Source organism: Lagenorhynchus albirostris, chromosome 16 (genome assembly GCF_949774975.1).
Source record: "Lagenorhynchus albirostris chromosome 16, mLagAlb1.1, whole genome shotgun sequence".
NCBI lineage: Eukaryota > Metazoa > Chordata > Mammalia > Artiodactyla > Delphinidae > Lagenorhynchus > Lagenorhynchus albirostris.
The window spans coordinates 58,584,409-58,605,468 of record NC_083110.1 but is presented as its reverse complement, the minus strand read 5'-3'; the positions used below and the strand labels follow the sequence as shown (position 1 = coordinate 58,605,468).

At 41.0% G+C, this 21,060-nt stretch overlaps 1 protein-coding gene across 1 annotated transcript; it reads right to left on the bottom strand.

The window, feature by feature from the left end:
- Positions 1-1,546: 1,546 nt before the first annotated feature.
- AS3MT (arsenite methyltransferase) lies at positions 1,547-20,110 on the bottom strand. The gene is given in 13 exon segments (XM_060126467.1): positions 1,547-1,760; positions 2,932-3,912; positions 10,769-10,903; positions 12,724-12,866; positions 13,195-13,326; positions 14,684-14,765; positions 15,899-15,930; positions 15,933-15,967; positions 16,999-17,135; positions 17,647-17,797; positions 19,041-19,168; positions 19,425-19,465; positions 19,668-20,110. Coding segments are annotated over 12 exon segments (1,125 nt in total). The 5' UTR covers positions 19,669-20,110; the 3' UTR covers positions 1,547-1,760; positions 2,932-3,804.
- Positions 20,111-21,060: the final 950 nt, after the last annotated feature.

The following is a 21,060-nucleotide window of genomic DNA, read 5'->3' as shown; positions in this document are numbered from 1 at the left end:
TTAGTGCTTTTCTATGTATGTAAAGATGTAAGAATCTGGGTTCATAAAAATTTTTCTTGAGATATATCTAACTATCTAAGGGACCTGTTTTTCCAAAGCACAGAGTGCTTCATCCTGTTTTTCATCCTGAATTCCTTTCAGGGTGTACTGTCATCAGTGGCAGCAGTAGCTAAAGACTTAATCTTTGCAGAACCTGACAGCAAGCAACATTCTTTGTTTTACAAAGAAATGGATAGATAGGTTCATATTTCTTGCTGAACTCATGTAATAGGTCTCCCAACCTAATAAGGTTGGGAGCCATCAGAAGAAAGGCCAAGAATCAGTTAAGAGGAGAGGGTTCTGCTGCTGTCTTGGCATGACTTTAAAGCCATGTGTGCCTTAAGGGGTGTGGGGGTAGGGGTCCTGTTTAGGCTACTGCTGTGCCTCCCCCAGCAGGTAAAAGCTGAAAAGCCTCTGCAGGCTTCCATGATTTTTAATAAATCCTCCCCCTGCGATAATGAAGCACTGAAAATACTGTATTTGATACAATAATCAATTAAGAGAAGATCTGCTCCTTTAACTCTTTAAGTCCAATACCTTTTGAAAAAGGTTTGTGGCGAGGGAAGAATTAGGCCCCTGTTTCTATGGCACTGCTGTTAGTAAATATGTTAAAACGTATTAAATGATTGCAGAAGGTTGACAAGTATATAATCTAGGTGGTGGGTAAAGGGGTCATCACTATAATTCTTTAAACTTTTCTGTATATTTGAAAATGGTTCTAATAAAATGTTGGAGGTAAAGCTGCCCGCTGTCAAAAGACCTACAGGCAGCTTCATAAACCACGTCCTGGCAGCAAAAGAAGCATTGGTCTTTAGCTGGTCCTGACATCACATGCTCGCAGCAACCATGTATCAGTAGATCTAAACTAATAATAATCTAAACCATGTGCCACGAGCTCTTTCAGAGAACTTCATACAGATGAAACGAAGGCACAGAGATGTTAAATTATTTTCTCAAGGCCAAAATGCTAAATGGCAGAGTTAAGAGGGAAAAAACGAAAATGTTTGGCATCAGCTTTTTGCTCTTAATCATCATTCCATACTGCCTCTCACTCTCATAAGGATCAAATATTCCTAGTTGTCTATTTCACCTATTTTTGAATATTTAAGTAACTGTTTATGGCATTTCTCTGGGTAAAACATATCTACTTTAATTTTATATTGTCTAATATATATCTTTTCTAGATTCCAGATCAAATACAATTCTTAAAAAATGTATATATATATTTTGTTGTTGTTGTTGTTTGTTTTTTGTTTTTTTGCGGTACACGGGCCTCTCACTGTTGTGGCCTCTCCCGTTGCGGAGCACAAGCTCCGGACGTGCAGGCTCAGCGGCCATGGCTCACGGGCCCAGCCGCTCCACGGCATGTGGGATCTTCCCGGACCGGGGCACGAACCCGTGTCCCCTGCATCGGCAGGTGGACTCTCAACCACTGCGCCACCAGGGAAGCCCAAAATGTATATTTTTAATAAATGAAAATAATGTATAAAGTATGTTATTCTTTTTTTTTAATTTTTATTTATTTTATTTATTTATTTTTGACTGCATTGGGTTTTCGTTGCTGGGCGCGGGCTTTCTCTAGCTGCGGCGAGTGGGGGCTACTCTTCATTGTGCTGCACGGGCTTCTCATTGTGGTGGCTTCTCTTGTTGTGCAGCACGGGCTCTAGGTACACCTGCTTCAGTAGCTGTGGCACACGGGCTCAGTAGTTGTGGCTTGTGGGCTGTAGAGCACAGGCTCAGTAGTTATGGTGCATGGGCTTAGTTGCTCCGCGGCATGTGGGATCTTCCCGGACCAGGGCTCGAACGCGTGTCCCCTGCATTGGCAGGCGGATTCTTAACCACTGAGCCACCAGGGAAGCCCTAAAGTATGTTATTCTTAGGAAAAGAACAATGTGAATTTCTAGACCAATATCATCACTCAACATCTTTTGGGGGAACTGAGAAGTTCAGAATGACAAGCTAAGGCTAATACCTCTTCCTCATAAATTTTGAAAAGCCTAATAAACCAAATAACCAGAACACTCTTTCTTTTCATCTTTTCCCCTCGCAGGACCATCGAGCATTCATGAATAGTAAAGTATGCCTAATCCCAGCTGTACCATTCTAACTAATGCTGTCACTGAAGTAGGTTATGATTGGGTAGATATTGAACTCTAGAACCAAGAAAGCACTGTTTAGAATCAAGGTCACACAGATGAATCGGGCTTAAAAGATACCATCTGCCCTTTCCTCGCTTTGTAGTAATAAGTTAGGGTCTACAGCTGAACCCACTCAGAAATCTGAGAATTTCTCCATTTTGAACAGCTTTGTTAAAAGAGGGGTCTGTCCTGTAAAATTCATTCCAATGTTTTACAAGACCTCTTGTATTCCCATACCTCTAATGAAAAAATTTCTTGGGTCATGCCAATTTCCCCCTTTTTTTTTTTTTGGCTGTGCCATGTGGCACGTGGGATCTTAGTTCCCCAGCCAGGGGTGGAACCCACGCCCCCTGCATTGGAAGAGCGGAGTCTTAACCACTGGACCGCCAGGGAAGTCCCTCCCCTCTTATTCTTTTTGCACTGAGCTCTGAGCAACTAGTTGAGATTTTCTTATTAAAATTCTTCATTGCTTAAAGGCTGTTATTTAAAAACTGAACTATCAGCTCCCGATGACAAGGACCATGGCTTATATATGACTTACACTTTCTGTGCCCCTGACAAAGTCTTCAGGTACAACTGGTCTTCAATTTATTTACTCACTCTTGAACCTTCCCTTAATGCTCTTAATTTCTAATGATATAACCATCCTTGAAATATTCCTCAATCTTCTTCTTTAACTATGGAAACTAGAACTAAATTTAATACTTTCCTAAAAGTTTAACCAGGGCAGCTTATAAAGGAAAAGAAAACCTACCATTTTTACATCTCCTAGCTTGTCTTTTAAAAATTATCAAACTTGGGCTTCCCTTGGTGGTGCAGTGGTTGAGAGTCCGCCTGCTGATGCAGGGGACGCGGGTTCGTGCCCCGGTCCGGGAAGATCCCACATGCCGCGGAGCGTCTGGGCCCGTGAGCCATGGCCGCTGAGCCTGCGCGTCCGGAGCCTGTGCTCTGAGGCGGGAGAGGCCACAACGGTGAGAGGCCTGCGTACTGCAAAAAAAAAAAATTATCAAACTCTTTTCCTGATCCGGTTAAGATTTACTGCAGATGGTCATTATTTTGTCACACATTAGGGTAAACTGAGGTCAAAAAATGATTACCTGTTTGTTTTCTTCATTCAACTGCACATTAAAAAGAAGAAAAAAAATTGTTTGATTTAAAAGACCAATTACCTCAAGAGCACTCCTACCAAATTTGATTTGGCAATCTTTTGGCATGATTAGCATGAGTTCAGTAGGAGCTCTGTTTAATGAAAAAACATGGTGAAAAGTCCAAAAGGTGCTATGCAGGTCAGAAGGAAGATGTTCTCCCTGAGGCCCTTGGCCAACTGTTATTTCTGAAGCCTTTCTTGCCCATCAGCCAAGCTTTCAGACTGCTTCTCAGTTCCATTTCTTGCCACTAGGTGGCACCAGACTCAGTTAAGAGAAAAACTGCTTAACTAGTCTTTAGATGATTTTGCTGTGAACCTTTAATTAATACTTTGTAAAAATAATTCATTAATTTTAATCTAAAATACGGTGGAGTTTTGCCTTTTATTCTTTCTTGTGGTATGGGCTGTGGGGAAGAGCAGGTTAAGACGTGTAACTCATTCTTTCACCTCCTGCCCACTGTCTTCTGGTCAGCTGTTGTTTTAGCAGCACTTCTCTGTGCCTCAGCAGCCGCTGGCAGCTTCAGGGGGACTTCTGGACTTCGCATTGTCAGACCCTTCTGCAAGCTTGAATGGATCTTTTATTATATCCTGTCAAAAGACAAACCAAAATGAAAGGACAAGTTAAAGGTGTTTCAACAGACCCAAACACGAACATTTCAGTTCGACTTAGGCTGATTTACCTAGAAGGAGGATAAAATTTTACAATTCTGTGAGGTCCTGGGAGTAGCATCAGTCACTAACTTATAAAGGTAGCTGTCTTTTCCTGAAGTTTCTAATCAAGTTATCACTACTTTCAAGGTAAACTTCATTTACAGCTTTGGAAAGGTGTTCCCTTTGGGGCCAAGAGAGTTGATTCTGCTTTGTTTCGTTTTGTGGGATTCCCATTTGTTTGTGCCTTTTACCTTTTTGGAACTGAGCTACTGAAATGCTGAAACTTCTTCCCTTCTCTTACTTTAATTTCTAGAAATGTGTGCAAGAGAAGGAGGTAAGACCCAGATACCAGGACCCTCATTAGCAGTTGCTGATGTTCAGATGTTGAGATTGCCAACCACAACCAGCAAGATTTCAGGGCAGAGTAAGTGGAATTTTCAAAAGATAAGACGGCACTCTTTATTTTTCCTCCTTTCATCTTCAAATGAGATACCTCCACCAGCAGTGCCAAGGGGGTCAGAGAAAAACCAGGCAAAAAGGTTGGAAGTCAAGAATATGAACAAGCCACCTTAAATAATGAAGGTGAACTCATTAAACATGAATTTACACTCATTATTTATTGGTGGTCACTGCAAATAGAAGGGTGTACAAGTGATATCAATATCACTTCCAAATGCATGCTTTCAGCCCCAGAAGCTCTCAAGACTTGAAAGAAATAAAAGGTGGGACACCTTGACAAGCAGTCCTTTCCAGCACCAACATCTTGTGCTTCTATGAACAGTATAGATACGGAGAGGTAGTGCAGCATACTGGTTAAGAATGTCAGCTCTAGGGGCTTCCCTGATGGCGCAGTGGTTAAGACTCCGCCTGCCAACGCAGGGGACATGGGTTTGAGCCCTGGTCCAGGAAGATCCCACATAATGTGGAGCGACTAAGCCCACATGCCACAACTACTGAGCCAAAAATAAATAAATAAGAAGAATGTCAGCTCTAGAATCAGATGTGGGTTCAGATTCACTGCTTTCTAGCTGCGTGACCTTGGATTAGCAAATTAATCTCTCTGAGCCTGTTTCTTCATCTGTAAAATGAAGATAAGGGGTATTGTGAAGAGTAAATGACGTGGTGCCTTCAACATATTAACTGTTCGATAAAGGCTAGGTCCTCTATACTATTACTACTGTTGTCATGTGATTACTACCACGACTGTTAACTGGAACAAGACAGTACATAGCACACCTCCTATTTGCATCATTTCAGATGCTGCAGTGTTTTAATAACATAATTCTTTTAAATAGCAAAAATACATTTTCCTTCTCAGGATTAAAAAAGGAGGAGGAGGAGAAGAAGAAAAAAAGGGCTCTCAAAAACAGTCATTATCGAGTCAACCCTCAGTAACAAGCAGTACTTTCATTCCTCTATTGCAGTAACTGATAGTAAAACAGAAATACAAGCAATTCCCTACATGCCGCCTGCTTACGGTACTCAGGAATCTATCATTAAGGTCCTCCATAAAAAAGATAAGAATGTCCTCCCCCGAGAGCACAAGGTTATATTTCTAGGACACACACTTGTTTCATTCTTTAAATCTTCCTTCAGTGTCAATTATTCCCATTTCAGAAACGTGGAGCTGATGGCAAGACAATGGCACAACAACAGGCTGAAAGAAATAAGCTAGGACAGATGGGAGATTGTTCTGATAAACCAGTTCAAACATGTAGAATGTTGCATTCCAGCCTGAGGTCAAGAACCCTCCTGCACATGAGGTGCTGCTAGCTAGGAGAGCTATGCTAGTAGAAAATCATCTCCTGCAGAAGCAAACTCATTTAACTACAGTTTCCCAGCCAGAGTGCAGTGGAAGTGCTTTGGCTGGGGAAAAGACTCCCTTTACTTGTAACTAATTTTCTGACATCTTTTAGAGCCAGGATTCAGGAAACCAGGTACAGGAGAATTAGAATGATGAAAATATTTCAAGATAAACATTGATTCTGACCAGCAAGATTTTATCATCAGTGAAATACCAAGAATTTCAAAAGACCAATAACACATTCATGAAATGTAATGGACTGAAAAGTCAGAATTCAAGTTTTTTCTACTTTCCCCCCAAAAGTTACCTCCTTAGAAACACAGAAGAGTTGACAATAGCAGAGTGCTCAAGAACTGAATAAAGCAAAGAAAGAAAATCACTCTTTACCTCTAGAGGTGGCTTCTACACTTAGCTTGGACTTGATTCATGCTGGTAATAGTGGCCAAACAAGAACATACCAGGTTTTTTGGGCCCCAGGATTCTTGTCTCCAACTGAACTTCCTCAACCACAAATTTACCATTTTGGAGAGTGATCTGGCTTGCAGGATCTCAGTTCCCCAACCAGGGACTGAACCTGGGCCACGGCAATGAAAGCCTGGAATCCTAACCACTAGGCCACTAGGGAATTCCCAATAAGCTTTACTCTTAAAGTGAGAGAGTGGCATGGACATATATACACTACCAAACGTAAAATAGATAGCTAGTGGGAAGCAGCCGCATAGCATAGGGAGATCAGCTCAGTGCTTTGTGACCACCTAGAGGGGTGGGATGGGGGGGTGGGAGGGAGGGAGACGCAAGAGGGAAGAGATATGGGGATATATGTATATGTATAAATGATTCACTTTGTTATAAAGCAGAAACTAACACACCATTGTAAAGCAATTATACTCCAATAAAGATGTTTAAAAGAAAAAAAAGACTACTTGGGAATTCCCTGGAGGTCCACTGGTTAGGACTCGGCACTTTCACTGCCAGGGCCCCGGCTTCAGTCCCTGGTTGGGGAACTTAGGATCCCACAAGCCGCCCAGTGTGGCCAAAAAAAAAAAAAAAAGACTGCTTGTGAGGTAACAAAAGGGGAGGGAGGAAAAGGCACAAGAGTTACTTGTGTATCAATGTGTGCCCCATGTATCCAAAATTTCTATGAAATATAAACAACAGAAAGTAAAATTCATGGAGAAAAGATTACAGAAATTCTGGGCTCAGGAGAAAGGGTTTATGAGAGAATGATAAAAGAATCCTGCAAAGATGGTCAGAACTCAAATACGTAGAACACGGTTCCAAGGGACCAAGAATATTAACAAATACAAGTCCATAACCATAACCACCTCTATTTCTTAAGTATGTATTATTTGCCAGGCATTGGCCAACATTTACATGTATCATTCCATTTGATTCTCACAACCTGAGGAAAAAAGGGATTATTACCTCCCCATTACACATGAGGAAACTGAGGGTTTAGGGAGGTTAGGTAAGGTATCCGAGATCACACATAATTGGCAGAGCCAAGATCTGAACCTAGTCTATCTGACTCCAAGACCTGTGTACTTAAACCCCATGCTGTGCCACCACCCTGCCCCAGCAAGATCAGCAGCTTATTTCCCTGGGCTTCCAACATCCAGTGCCTTGAGGTGCATCACTGTAATGACTTTGGTGAATGTTAGAAGTTCTATCAGAGGAGCTTTCCTGGTGGTGCAGTGGTTAAGAATCCACTTGCCAATGCAGAGGACACGGATTCAAGCCCTGGTCCAGGAAGATCCCACATGCCACGGAGCAACTAAGCCCGTGTGCCACAACTACTGAGCCTGAGCTCTAGAGCCTGCGAGCCACAACTACTGAAGCCCACGTGCCTAGAGCCCACACTCCGCAACAAGAGAAGCCACCGCAATGAGAAGCCCACGCACCGCAATGAAGAGTAGCCCCCACTCACTGCAACTAGAGAAAGCATGGGTGCAGCAACGAAGACCCAACAGAACCAAAAATAAATAAATAAAATAAATTTTTTTTAAAAAGGAAGTTCTATCAGACAAAAGAGACTTGAAATCCATCACTAAGCCTGTTCTAAATAATAAAATACTATAAAATAATGAATGGATTAATAAAATAATTATGATAGCATGAATGGGGAAAAGGTAAAAATAAATAAGAGGAAGAGAGATGCTAATATCTGTTAAAACTACCTATCTGCCCTCCTCACAGGGAAGTTGTGAGAGATGACCTGAGATAAATTGTGATAAAATGCTTTAAAAAATGCTACACCAGGGCTTCCCTGGTGGCGCAGTGGTTGAGAGTCCGCCTGCCAATGCAGGGGACATGGGTTTGTGCCCCGGTCCGGGAAGATCCCACATGCCGCGGAGTGGCTAGGCCCGTGAGCCATGGCCGCTGAGCCTGCGCGTCCAGAGCCTGTGCTCCGCAACAGGAGAGGCCACAATAGTGAGAGGCCCGCGTACTGCAAAAAAAAAAAAAAAAATTGCTACACCAGTATTTCAGTTACTAGAATAATTCTAAATATGAATCTAAGACATTTTAGAAAATATTCATTTTCGAATATGCTGGAATACTGGCTCAAATATACATTTAAGAAATTAGATATGATAGAAATTAGCATTCCAAAACAGCAGAGCAATGAATTAATAAACAGGAAAATTTGACTAGCTAATATTCAGAAAAATAGCGACACTCTACCTGAATATTTATGTTAAAATAAATTCTAAGGACTTCCCTGGTGGTCCAGTGGTAAAGAATCCACCTTCCAATGCAGGGGATACAGGTTCCATCCCTGGTCAGGGAACTAAGATTCCACATGCCGTGGGGCAACTAAGCCCGCATACCTCAACTAGAGAGCCTGCGTGCTGCAAACTACAGAGCCCACGTGCTCTGGAGCCTGTGCGCCACAACAAGAGAGAGAAAACCCACACGTCACAACTAGAGAGAAAAAACCCAAACGCCACAACTACAGAGGAGCCAGCACGCCATAACGAAGAGCCCAGGTGCCGCAAGGAATATCCCGCATGCAACAACTAAGACCTGAGACAGCCAAAAATAAAAAGTAAATGAATAAATTAATTTAAAAAGAGGAATTTAGCATTAAAAAAATAAATTCCAGATGGAGTAAAAATTTAAATGTGAAAAACAAACCATGGAAGTACTAGAAGAATCTTCATGACCTTGGATTAAGTAATAGATTCTTAGCGATGATACCCAAAGCACGAGCAAAGAAAAACTAACTGGACTTCATCAAAATAAAACCTTTTATGTATCAAAAGACACTATCAAGAGAATAAAAAGATAACACACAGAATGGGAGATGTTTTTGCAAATCATGTACGTGATAAGGGTCTAGTATCCAGAATATATAAAGAACGCTTACAACTCTGCAACAAAAAGACAAACTACCCAATTTAAAAACAGGCAAAGGACAAGACAGTTCTCTACAGAAAATATAAAAATGCTCAAGAAATTATACAGTTAACAAGCACATGAGAAGATGCTTAACATCATTAGTCATTAGGGAAATGCAAATCAAAACCACAGTGAGGTACCACTTCACACTAAGATGGCTACAATCAAAACAGAACAGAAAATAACAAGTGTTGGCAAGGATGTAGAGAAACTGGAACCCTTGTACACTGCTGGTAGGAATGTAAAATGGTGCAGCCACTGTAGAACACAGTTTGGTGGCTTTCCAAAAACTTAAATGGAGAATTGCCATATGACCCAACAATTCCACTCCTAGATATAGACCCAAAAGAATTGAAAATAACTACTCAAACAAGTACATGAAGCACATACACAGGCATGTTCACAGCAACACTACTCACAATAGCCAAAAAGTGGAAACAACCTAAATGTCTATCAACTGATGAATGGATAAAAAAAAAAAAAAAAGAGGTCTAGCCTCATTTTTAGTCCCTAATACAAGGGACTACTGTTCAGCCATAAAAAGGAATGAAATACTGCTATATGGATAAACCTTTAAAATATTATATTAAGTAAAAGAAGCCAGACAAAAAAGGCCACGTAGTGTATGATTCCACTTACATGAAATGTCCAGAATAAGCAAATCCAGAGACAGAAAGCAGATTAGTTATTGCCAGGGGTGGGAGAGGGGGAGATTGGGGAATTACGGCTTAATGGGCATGGGATTTCTTTTGCAGGTGATGAAAGTTTTCTGGCACTAGATAGTGGTAATAGTTGCACAACCTTATAAATATACTAAAAGCTGCTAAATTGTACATGTTAAAATGGTTAAAATAATGAATTTTATGTTACATGAATTTTATTTCATTTTTAAAAAGTACTAAAAGAAAACATAAGTAAATTTATAATGTTCACATAGAGCATTGTGAACTTCCTATAATAATTCCTTTAACCATTTTCTATTAGAGTGATATTCATTTTTGATTGCTCTATAGGAGACTATTATATTTTGCAAATATTTTCTCTCATTTATCTTTTTATTTGCTTTTTTTTTCCTGAATAGATGTTTTCAATTTTTATGTAGTCGTTTCCTTTATGGTTTCTTTCTCCTTTCTTTTCTTTTAATTTATTAAAAGAAAAAAAAGTGAGCGGGGGTTACTCTTCGTTGTGGTGCTCGGGCTTCTCATTGCGGTGGCTTCTCTTGCTGTGGAGCATGGGCTCTAGGCGCACGGGCTTCAGTAGTTGTGGCTCGCGGGCTCTAGAGCACAGGCTCAGTAGTTGTGGCACACAGGCTTAGCTGCTCGGCGGCATGTGGGATCTCCCCGGACCAGGGCTCGAACCCGTGTCCCCTGCATTGGCAGGCGGATTCTTAACCACTGTGCCACCAGGGAAGTCCAGGAAAATGAAGTTATGAAGGTAAATCATTTTATAGGTACAAAAATGCTAGAAATAAGTTATGATGGCCAACTAAAAGAACAATGCTCTGTTTTTTGCTTTAGCAGTCTGTGGTGACCATAACGATTTTTTAAATGGTTCTCTGTTTGAGGTTAGGGAATTGAAAGCCGAGCAAACCTTTGCTTCAAGAGCAGTATAGCCTCCACATGTCGTCAACTTCTCTCCAATTGGCCTGATCAGAAAATCTTGGGCAAATCGTGAATTCTTCAGGATAGCTGCTGTTTCTTCGTCCACTTCAACAGTTTCATCTTTCTGAAGGGTAGCATGAAAAACACATTCTTAGAGATGCCTCTTTTGTCTCAATAGAAGAAAAACACCCTGAAGTTCTACTAATGAGCAATATCTCAAAATAAGGAGACTACACCTTTTGACATAAGTATTTTCTCATGTTCAGACCCTGCTGCTAGCTTCATGCTTATTTTCACATGGAACTGACCAGTGTCGTTATCAGTTTTCCTTTGGTGACAGAGCAAAAAAAAGGGCACTCGTGGCTCCAGTGTCTAGTCTCTGCTCAGAGGCAAATGTAGAAAACCACTGCTCTCTGAGTTTCACCTTATTCATTGCTAAAATGAGGGCTTTGGACTAGTGGCTTTTAAAGTGTATTTCCTTGCGTTCCAGGGTGCCTGGGAGGGGTGTAAAGGGTCTACGCCTTGGGAACCAGGAGCGAACACAGGAGATTCTGAGCTGTCCAATCCCTGCTCCTATCAGATAAACTCTGCTTGTATCCCTTCAGATACTGGGGTTATATAAAGCAATGACGGACACATAGTAAGTATTGGTCTTTTAACTAAAATTTTGCTGAAAGAAATAATTCTGGGGGGGTTGGAGAGTGGGCGAAATGGCTAAAGTGGATCAAAAGATACAAACTCTCAGTTATAAAATAAATAACTCATGAGGATATAATGTACAGCATAGTGACTTTAGTTAATAATAGTGTATTATATATTTGAAAGTTGCTGAGAAAGTGAACCTTAAAAGTTTTCATCACAAGAAAAAACAATTTGTAAATATGTATGGTAATGGACATTAACTAGACTTACTGTGGTGATCATTTTACAATACATACAAGTATTAAATCATTATGTTGTACACCTGAAACTAATATAATGTTATATGTCAATTATATCTCAATAAAAAATAATTCTGCTATTAGAAATGTTTTGAAAGCCAGTAGACCAGAGTAATGATTTCAAAGGCCCTTCCCACTCTGATCCTGTGAACCTAATGAAGCAGGCAAGTGGCAGTGTATCAGTGAAAAAGCATTAATGGCTCTGCTGCACCAGGGCGTATTTTAGAAATTTGAAAATGCTATCTAGACAAAAAAATCAGATGAAGGAAACAGTAAAGTTCTTCCACCTTTGGAGCAAATAATGACTGTATCTTCTATTTACTGAGTTCCCAGTACCAATGTTTTGCTATATTATTGCTAATCTTTATAGAAATTCTGCCATGTAGGTATTATTATCCCTACTTTTACAGTGGAGCAAATTGTATCTCAAACAATTTTGGTGGCACATTCAAGTTTACCTGAGTAATAAATAAATAACAGAGCCAGAATTTGAAACCAGGTATCTAATTCCAAAGGCTGTACGTCTCTGTTTTGAGAAAACAAGACCTACTCTAAAAAGAGTAGTAGAAATGTCAATGTCATCATTAAACACTAACAATCCTTAATTCCACAATACAATTAAACAACTGAAATACTGTTATGCAGTCCTCTCCTATTTTTCCATCCTTTCTCTATAATTCCATTAATCTGATGTCTGAATGACGTTTCTCATAGAAAAGTTTTTTAGATGTCACAATGGTATTTGGTTATGTAGGAGAATATTTTATTCTTAGGAGATGCATGATGAACTCTTTAAAGGTAAAACGTCATGATATCTGCAACTTACTTTTCAATGGTTCAGCAAATATGTATATACGTATATGTATATGTGTGTGTATATATATAGACAAACGCACGTACACCAAGACCAGAAAAGTGAGAAGCAATGGAAGGTTAAGAAAAGGTTCCTGGAGCAAAGGGAAGAATAGGAAGAATGCTGGAAGTCACGGAAATCTTTATTTACCTTAAATGTGAAATTTGCATCAAATATTAGTTCTTTTTCGTGTCCTGTGATTCCTCCATTGTAAATAACCTGGCATCTTTTGGTTGGTCCTGTCTTAGGGAGTTTGAAAAGGCAAAATGTAGCAGAAACAAAACGGCAGTCACCTAAAAACAGAATATACTCATGGTTCATCTCCAGCACTCCAACGGCTATTGGTTTGCTCAGCAGATGAAGGCTTAATATTATAAAGACGATTTCTTCTTTGCATGCCATCAATTATCTTTATGGGCCCATCACTCTATTTACTGTATAACTTCAAAGTGCTTTATTAAATGCCAAACTTTGGGAGGTTGCCATTAAACAGGAGACAAGATGGAGATTTCCAGACGACAAAAGTCTCCTTCAGTGAGACTCACTCAGGAGACACTTGATAATCACCAAATTTGAACCATTCAGGGTGCAGTTATAACAGTCCCTACTGCTGTTTCTTACAGATCATGTTTTCTAGTTCCTTGTTCTGAACTGTAATTAAATTGGCAGTGACCAAACGTGGAGGGCAGAACCCAATTTTTTGGGCAAGGATAGCAAGGTCCTTCCAGTACAAAGCACCACCCAGGCACTCACCTAAAAACAAGAAAAATCACAGATCAACCAATACAACTAGGTATTAAGGGAATTATTCTTCTGTATAATTGATTAGGCTATGGTATTACTTAAAGCATAGGTTCTAGAAAAATAGAAGAAGGACCTGAGGGTTCCCCAAGGTATAGAAAGTCATGGTTGAAACCAGATATGCTAGCTAATGGTCTCTGGGAACCATTGTTCAGGACAGTCACTAATATATTGGTTCTATCAATCATAATATTCATGTATGTATTAGGTCACATTCTGAAAAGCACTCTATGTAAAAAAACATACAAGAAAAATTCCAAAACTGCCTCTTAGTTCCAGATTAATCTCATAATGATCTGCTACTAGAACAGTAATTACTATTAATGTTCATAAGGCATTTTACAGTTTTTAAATTTATTACATCAACAAATTAGAAATAATCTAAATCATCACCAATAGAGAAATGGTCAAATAAGTTATGGTACAGCTGTACAATACAGTTGCATAATACAAACATTTAAATTTTTTTTAAGTTTTAGGTTTAGGAAATATGCTCAATAAAATTAGAATACTAAATTCTATATGCAGCATACTCCCAATATTATTATACACACCCACAGGAAAACAAAACCCTAAAAGTGTGTATACTAAGCTATTAAAAGAGGTTATTACTGGGTTATGTGCTTAGTAGTAACTTTTTTTTTGTATTTTCCAACTTTTTTTTTTTTTTGGCTGCACCACACGGCTTTCGGGATCTTAGTTCCCCGACCAGAAATTGAACCCGGGCCCCCTGCGGAGTCCTAACCACTGGACCACCAGGGAATTCCCTATTTTCCAACTTTTTAACAGTATCCATTTCTTCTTGTATAATAAGAAAAAAGTTAATATAATTTATTTTAAAAGTTAAGAACTTTTGATTTCATAACCAGACTGACCAAACACATGCATTTATCTCCTCAACGTCCAGAGACTCCATGAAAATGACAGTAAAGGAATCGACAACACAATAATGATGAGAACATGGGAAATTAAGGAGGCAGCATCAACTCTGGAGCAGTTGCCGTCATTTCCACACTAGAGCTTTTAAGAATTTTTCACATTCATTATCCCATTTAATCTTCATAACAGCCCTCTAAGGCAGACTGAATTATTACCTACATTTTACAGTACAGAACACACGACTCAAAGAGATTAATTAAATTGTCCAAGGTCATACCAGATTTAAGTGTCAGAGGAGGAACAGAACCTAAGCCTCCTGAACTAATCCCATGTTCCCACATCACAAAGCCTCATCCTGGATATTAGCAGGAAGGAACGCTGTACTTGGACAAGTATCTGCCTCAAAACAAAATAAAACACAAAAACCTACCCCTTAAAACTTTGTGTGTCCTGACTTCTTCTGGCAATTCAAGGCTAGCACAGACGTCACTGAAATATAGCTCCCCACCGTGCTGAAACAGCAGAATTAATCCAAACAAGGTTAAAGATTACATTAGTCCCAGATAGCAAAGGAATGAGGGGCTAAAATCAAGTTTTAAAAAAACAACCGAAGTTCTTGAGCTGACCCTTTTTGGACAAATAACTACTAGCTGCCTCCCCTAGTTATAATCATAGCCAACTGCCAGGATTTGTTTTCAGTGCCTCACTCAACAGGTAATAAAATAACTTTCCAAGCTTAACCAATCTGAAGCAAAAGCAACCCCAGGTTGTTACAGAACTAACAGAAGTAAACGGTATTCATAAACTCTTCTCCCTGAAAAATTATGTAACTTTTGTAATGTTATTTATTTTTATAATAACACATTATCTTTTTAAAACATTGTCCTTAAAATCTGAGGCATATGAGTGATCAGGAATTTTAAGATTTTATTCAACTAATTTCAAGAGCATGGACATCTAGATTCTATAGTAATGTCTCTACCTTTTACACATACACCCTGGTGAAAACAGTGAGCTGGTCTATACAATGGCCTACTCACTAAGACATTGTTAAATCATTTCTACATAGATATTCTTTTTTGATCTCTAAAACAGCCCTATAAACCAAGAATCTCATAATCTTCTATCTTCTGTCATGAAGAGATACATCTCATGATACATATAGAGGGTGTGGAGCTCCTGCAAGTTTTCCTTTAAGAGACTAGTTAATGGAAAAGATCCATCTTCCTTAACTTCCCAAAGATCTGGAGCCCTGATGGATACAAAATAAGGATCCCTGAGAAACACCGTCCATGCTAGGAAAGTATATTCAAAATAACCTTAGTAGTCAGTCCAAAGGTCCCCGCAGCTCTGCAGATGCTATTCTAGGATTATATACAGCAGCAAGCAGGAGGAAAAACAGCCAAGAAAGCAAATTTTAACATATTCAATCACAATCGTGACTCTCAGATTTATCACCTTTTGCAACCTAGAGGAAAACAAATTCATATCTAGGGTATTCCTGTCACTCCCACATTTTGCCACTCTTTCTAATTTAATGGAGAAATTGAGAGTTTGAGCTCTCAGCTCAAGGGGACAAGAACAGGACATATCCCATGTGCTCTCACTGATGTTCAAAGACCACTGGTCTCCCTCTTCCCCTCACCTTTAACACTCGATATACCTCCTGCAGCACTTCTGTTTATCAGGTACAAGGTTAATGACACAATTGGATCTAAGAAAGAAGAGACAGAATGTCAAGCGCATCTGCAGACTCCTTAGACACCTTCAAATCCTTTGGAGATTACCTAAAGGTGGTTCCCACCATTTTCTCAAAGCTACACTATTCTTCCCACCTCCCTCCTCTCTTCCCCACACTCAACTTTGTCCCAAGATAAGGGAGGTGGACAGAGTGTTTGAAATCTCAATAAACTGTTAGCAAGTCTGAGTGTGCAGAAAAAATTTTGAGTCATGCTTATTTGTTTCTGCCCTGATGTTGACTGTGCAACACAATGACCTGGGACCAGATGCCTACTGGCACAAGGCATTTCTTATGCCACATGTAAATAGGCTAAGTTCCTCAAAGGCAGCTTTATTAAGGCATGATTTGACAACTCAGAGGAAAAACAGCAACACAGAATCCTATAATTTGCCATGAAAATAATACTGAAGATAACATATTGTATAAGCAGACTCATCGGTCTTGCTGGTCTTTTGGGCTCATTCGTAAACCACGGTTAAGTTTAAAATACATTCTCGGGACTTCCCTGGTGGTGCAGTGGTTAAGAATCCACCTGCCAATGCAGGGGACACAGGTTCGATCCCTGGTCTGGGAAGATCCCACATGCCATGGAGCAACTGTGTGCCACAACTACCGAGCCTGTGCTCTAGAGCCTATATGCCACAACTACTGAAGCCCGAGCCCCTAGAGCCCATGCTCTGCAACAAGCGAAGCCACTGCAGTGAGAAGCCAGCGCACCACAATGAAGAGTAGCCTCTGCTCAACACAACTATAGAAAGCCCGTGCACAGCGACAAAGACCCAATGCATCCCCCCCAAAAAAAAAATTAAAATACGTTCTCTCTCAGGCTAGTGTGTTCTGTGGCTGGTGGACTACAAGGGCCCCAGGCCATCTCCATCCCTTTATTAAGTTATGCTAAGTTTAGTTTAACCCCCCAAATAAGAATCCATTCAGCAAAAAGTGGTGACATTCGTGTGTTCAATAGGAAATGGGCTATCTTCACAACAGTAAGGACATAGACCTACATAACAATATCATAACTCTCATTCTTGATTCCAGCCTCTCCTAACTTCTCTATGTAGCCATGAATAAAAGTCACATTGGGTGCCTGGAAGCCATATTTTTCCATGTGATATTCAATGTACTTGTTAGCCACTTCTACCTAAAGGAAGAAAAAAAAATAGATTTGATAATCAACATTTTTTAATGCACTAATTTTTTCCTAAAGTTTCCTATTACTAATGGAATGTACTGCCCCCAGAATGTTTTAGGTACGTAAACGAGGTTCATCTGGGCATGCAGGATATACTACAGAGTGGGACAACTCAATGGGGCATAAACCCCGTTTGATACATGGGTTTTATTTGAATAAACTCTTCACGCAATAAGAAAATGTTTCAGGATAGATGGCAGAAAGAAGGAAAAGATCAAACTCCATTCAGTCATCATGATATTCATAAATCAGATCAAACCTTTGACTCTGTTCTCCCAGAGAAGCCCCTAATCGTCAAAGTTCTCGGTTTCCAGGTCAGGAAGCAGTAATGGCACAAGCGAGCACTGCATTTAGCACCCTTCTTAAATTATCCTTGAAGAGTCACAAGGAAACAACTTTATCTCTAAAAGAATGCTTTTCAGAATTTTTTTCCTCCTTGTCCTTGAAATAATTGCCTCACCTGACCTTCTGTCATGTCTATTCCGGTGACATGTCCCTTCTCACCAACCAGCTGACTAAGTGCATAGCAGTCTCAGCCACTTCCACTCCCCAGGTCCAAAACCCAGCAGTTTTCCAGACACTCAGGGATGACCAGACCACAGCCATAATATCTGGGAAATAGAAAATATATACACATTTTTTCCCTCTAGAGACGAGAAGATGTGGAACCATTAAATCTTATAAATCCTTCCTCCTTCCCTCCCTCCTTTCCTTCCTTCCATCATTCATTCAATTTCTCTTTAGATGTTTAGTCTCCCTCACTACACCGGAAGCTCCATGAAGGCTGGGACTCTATCTGCTTTGTTTACCATTGAATTGATGGGCACTGTACCAGGCACTAAGACAAATAAACCAACTAAAATATTTGTTAGGCATTAACTGAGCATCTTATGCAGGTCCAGGACTTGCTAGTTATTGAAGAAGAAAGGTAAGACAAGAATTCTGTCCCTTAAGTGTATTTAACGAGGGAGATAAAACGCAAACACAGAAAACATTTTCCATGATTTATTTACAAACTGAGTGGCACAGGAAGTAAGTGTTATAGTGGTTTGGGAAAGTGGTGCCCAAGGATTAAAGAAGGCTTCACAAAGTAGGTAGGACATCAGTGAAGCGTTGGATAGGTAGGATTTGGAAGGTAGAAAGGGAGGGGGGGCTTCCCTAGTGGCACAGTGGTTAAGAATCTGCCTGCCAATGCAGGGGACATGGGTTCAATCCCTGGTCTGGGAAGATCCCACATGCCGCAGAGCAACTGAGCCCGTGTGCCACAACTACTGAAGCTCGCACACCTAGAGCCCGCAACAAGAGAAGCCACCGCAGTGAGAAACCCTCGCACCGCAACGAAGAGTAGCCCCCGCTGGCCACAACTAGAGAAAGCCCTCGCGTAGGGATGAAGACCCAATGCAGTCAAAAATAAATTAATTAATTATTTTTAAAAAAAGGAAGAAAGAAAGCAGGGGGAAGGCATTCCAGATTGATAACTTCATGCCGGGCAGGCAGAAATCATCTTGGCAGTGTGATGGCAGGAGGAAGGGAAAGATCTGGCTACAGTAGTATAGTGCATCAGAGGGAGCCAAGGTTGGTTAGGAAGGGAGGGCCAACCTGGACAGGCCTGATGTCAGGTCCAAGGAGTGTGAATGTATCCTGTGAGTAAAGGGGCATATGTGTGGGTCACTGGAAGTTCTTCAACAGAGCAGTAAGATGATCGATCAGTGCTGTGCTTTACCAGTTTTATAATAGATAAGGCAAGCCCCATGGATTGGAGGAGACGGGTTAATTCCCTAGCGACCTGGCATCACTATATTTTGAGAAAGATGCTGTCTGGGGTCTTCGTGGAGGCAGCACAGGGCAGTTTACCTTAAGGATACTTCCTCATTTACATTCTGCAGGGCTTCCCGGATGTGCTTAGGGACTGGCCTGGCTGCAGTGACACACGCATTGGTCTGGAGGTCTGCTGATTTCTTCAGCACCTGCCCGTCGTAGGTCTGACCCAGGGTCCAAGGGTGGGGTGAGAAAAGAAGAGTTGGAGCTGGTGTCCTCAGGGTGGAGGCGCCCATACGCCCCACCAACCCCCCTCCAGCGCCCCCAGGCCTGGCCAGCCTTTGCTCGCTACAAAGCTCTAAGCCCGGACTTGGCCCTGCCCCACCCCAGGGATCCTGGCGGGCCAGGCCGGGCTTCCAAAGGCCTAAAGCTCCCACTCAGCTGAGGCTCCACCGCAGCCATAGGCCCTACTGCGAGCACCTGCACGTCCTTCCGGATCTCAGCGTCGCGGGTGGTGGCCACTGCCAGGAGGGAGAAAAGGCAGCTTAAAGGCGAGGGCGCTGAGCCCGCATGGGGGAGGGGAGCCCCGGGACTGAGGAGTGGTCTAGGGGCGGGCGGCAGGCGGGAGCGCAGCGGGTGGTGATGGTGGGCGGTGGGGGGAGCAGGGTTAGGGGCAGAGAGCCTGCCCTGGGGGCGGGCAGGGAGGCGAGGGACCACACTCACTGTCTCCTCGGCCTCCGGACTTTGGAACTTGGGTCCCCAGCAGCCGGCTCCCGAGGCCCAGCGCTCCGGAGGCACAGCGCTCCCGAGGCCCCGCCCCCGAGCAGGAACCCACCTGCGCAGTCCGACCACGAGTCCTCCCTCGCGCTCCGGCCCTAGTGTGCCCAAAGTCAGCTTGGCTGTCTTTGGTCTTTCCAACCAGGAAGAGGCTCTTACTATTAAGGATCTTCCTTTATTGCTCCACTGTGCTTTTCATTTTATAATGCTCGTATGAACACCCACGTATATACTGATTTTTGCCCCCTTTGGGAATGAAATCACCTTTTCTCAGTCCACTTTTTAAAGTCAAGTGTATTGAGAGAGAATTTACATTCAGTAAAATTCACCTTTCTTTATAAAGTGTACAGTTCTGTGAATTCTAACAAGGTATATACATCACCGCAATCAAGGCTCTCACCCAGAATGTTTCTTCCTGCTCCTTTGCATAGTAAAGCTCCCCACCCCAGCTTCTGAACCACCATAGATCTGCTCTCCCTCCTCTCCCAGAATGTCAGTGATGGAATCATATCAGTGATTCCATATCAATCAATCTCAGTCTATTTTGAATTGTATTTAGGAAAGCAACTTTGCTAAGTTCATTTTTAACGTCTAGTATTGTTTTTGGTCAATTCACTTGTTTTCTAAGTATTGTCATTTCATCTTGCAGAAAAAAATTTTTAATTTAATTAATTTCTACACTCCTACACTGGTATACCTTATTTCCTTTTGTGGTTATAACAATAATTTCTATTTGTTAGGATAGTAAGGCGATGTGGGGTTCCAACTGAAAGGATATCTGAATGGAAGATTTACTAAAGTATACTCATTTTTCAGTCTCATCTGACAATAATAATCTTCCCAGATGGCAATTAGTTGTTGTTAAATGTTAAGAGGAAGATGTTATATTTTTAACAAATTAAACCCATGGAAATGATCCTTTTTGGAATATTTTATAGGTTAGAATATCTCTATTAAGTGTGTAAAAATACGTTTTTATAGATATCTGGTTTTTGGCAATTGTTTAATGGTGAAAACACTCCAAAATATTAGTTTTCAAAACACTCTCTCCATAAAATTAGTTCCTTTAGAAAAGTTGTCACTTTCTCACTCATTGTTAAAATGGTAACTTTATCTTGAAAGGACAGATTAGTGGGAGGTTAAGGAAAAGGCTCTATCATTTTCCACTTGTTCACTTGTGCTTGTTTTATTGTATTATCTTCAATTTGTGGTTATTCACAAGAATCATTTGATAAGCCTTAAATCCACTTAACCACACACAGATAAACTGCAATAAAACAAACCACCATCAACTTACATTTAGTTACTCCCAGTTTTCCCTCAGGTATCTAGTGTGCAG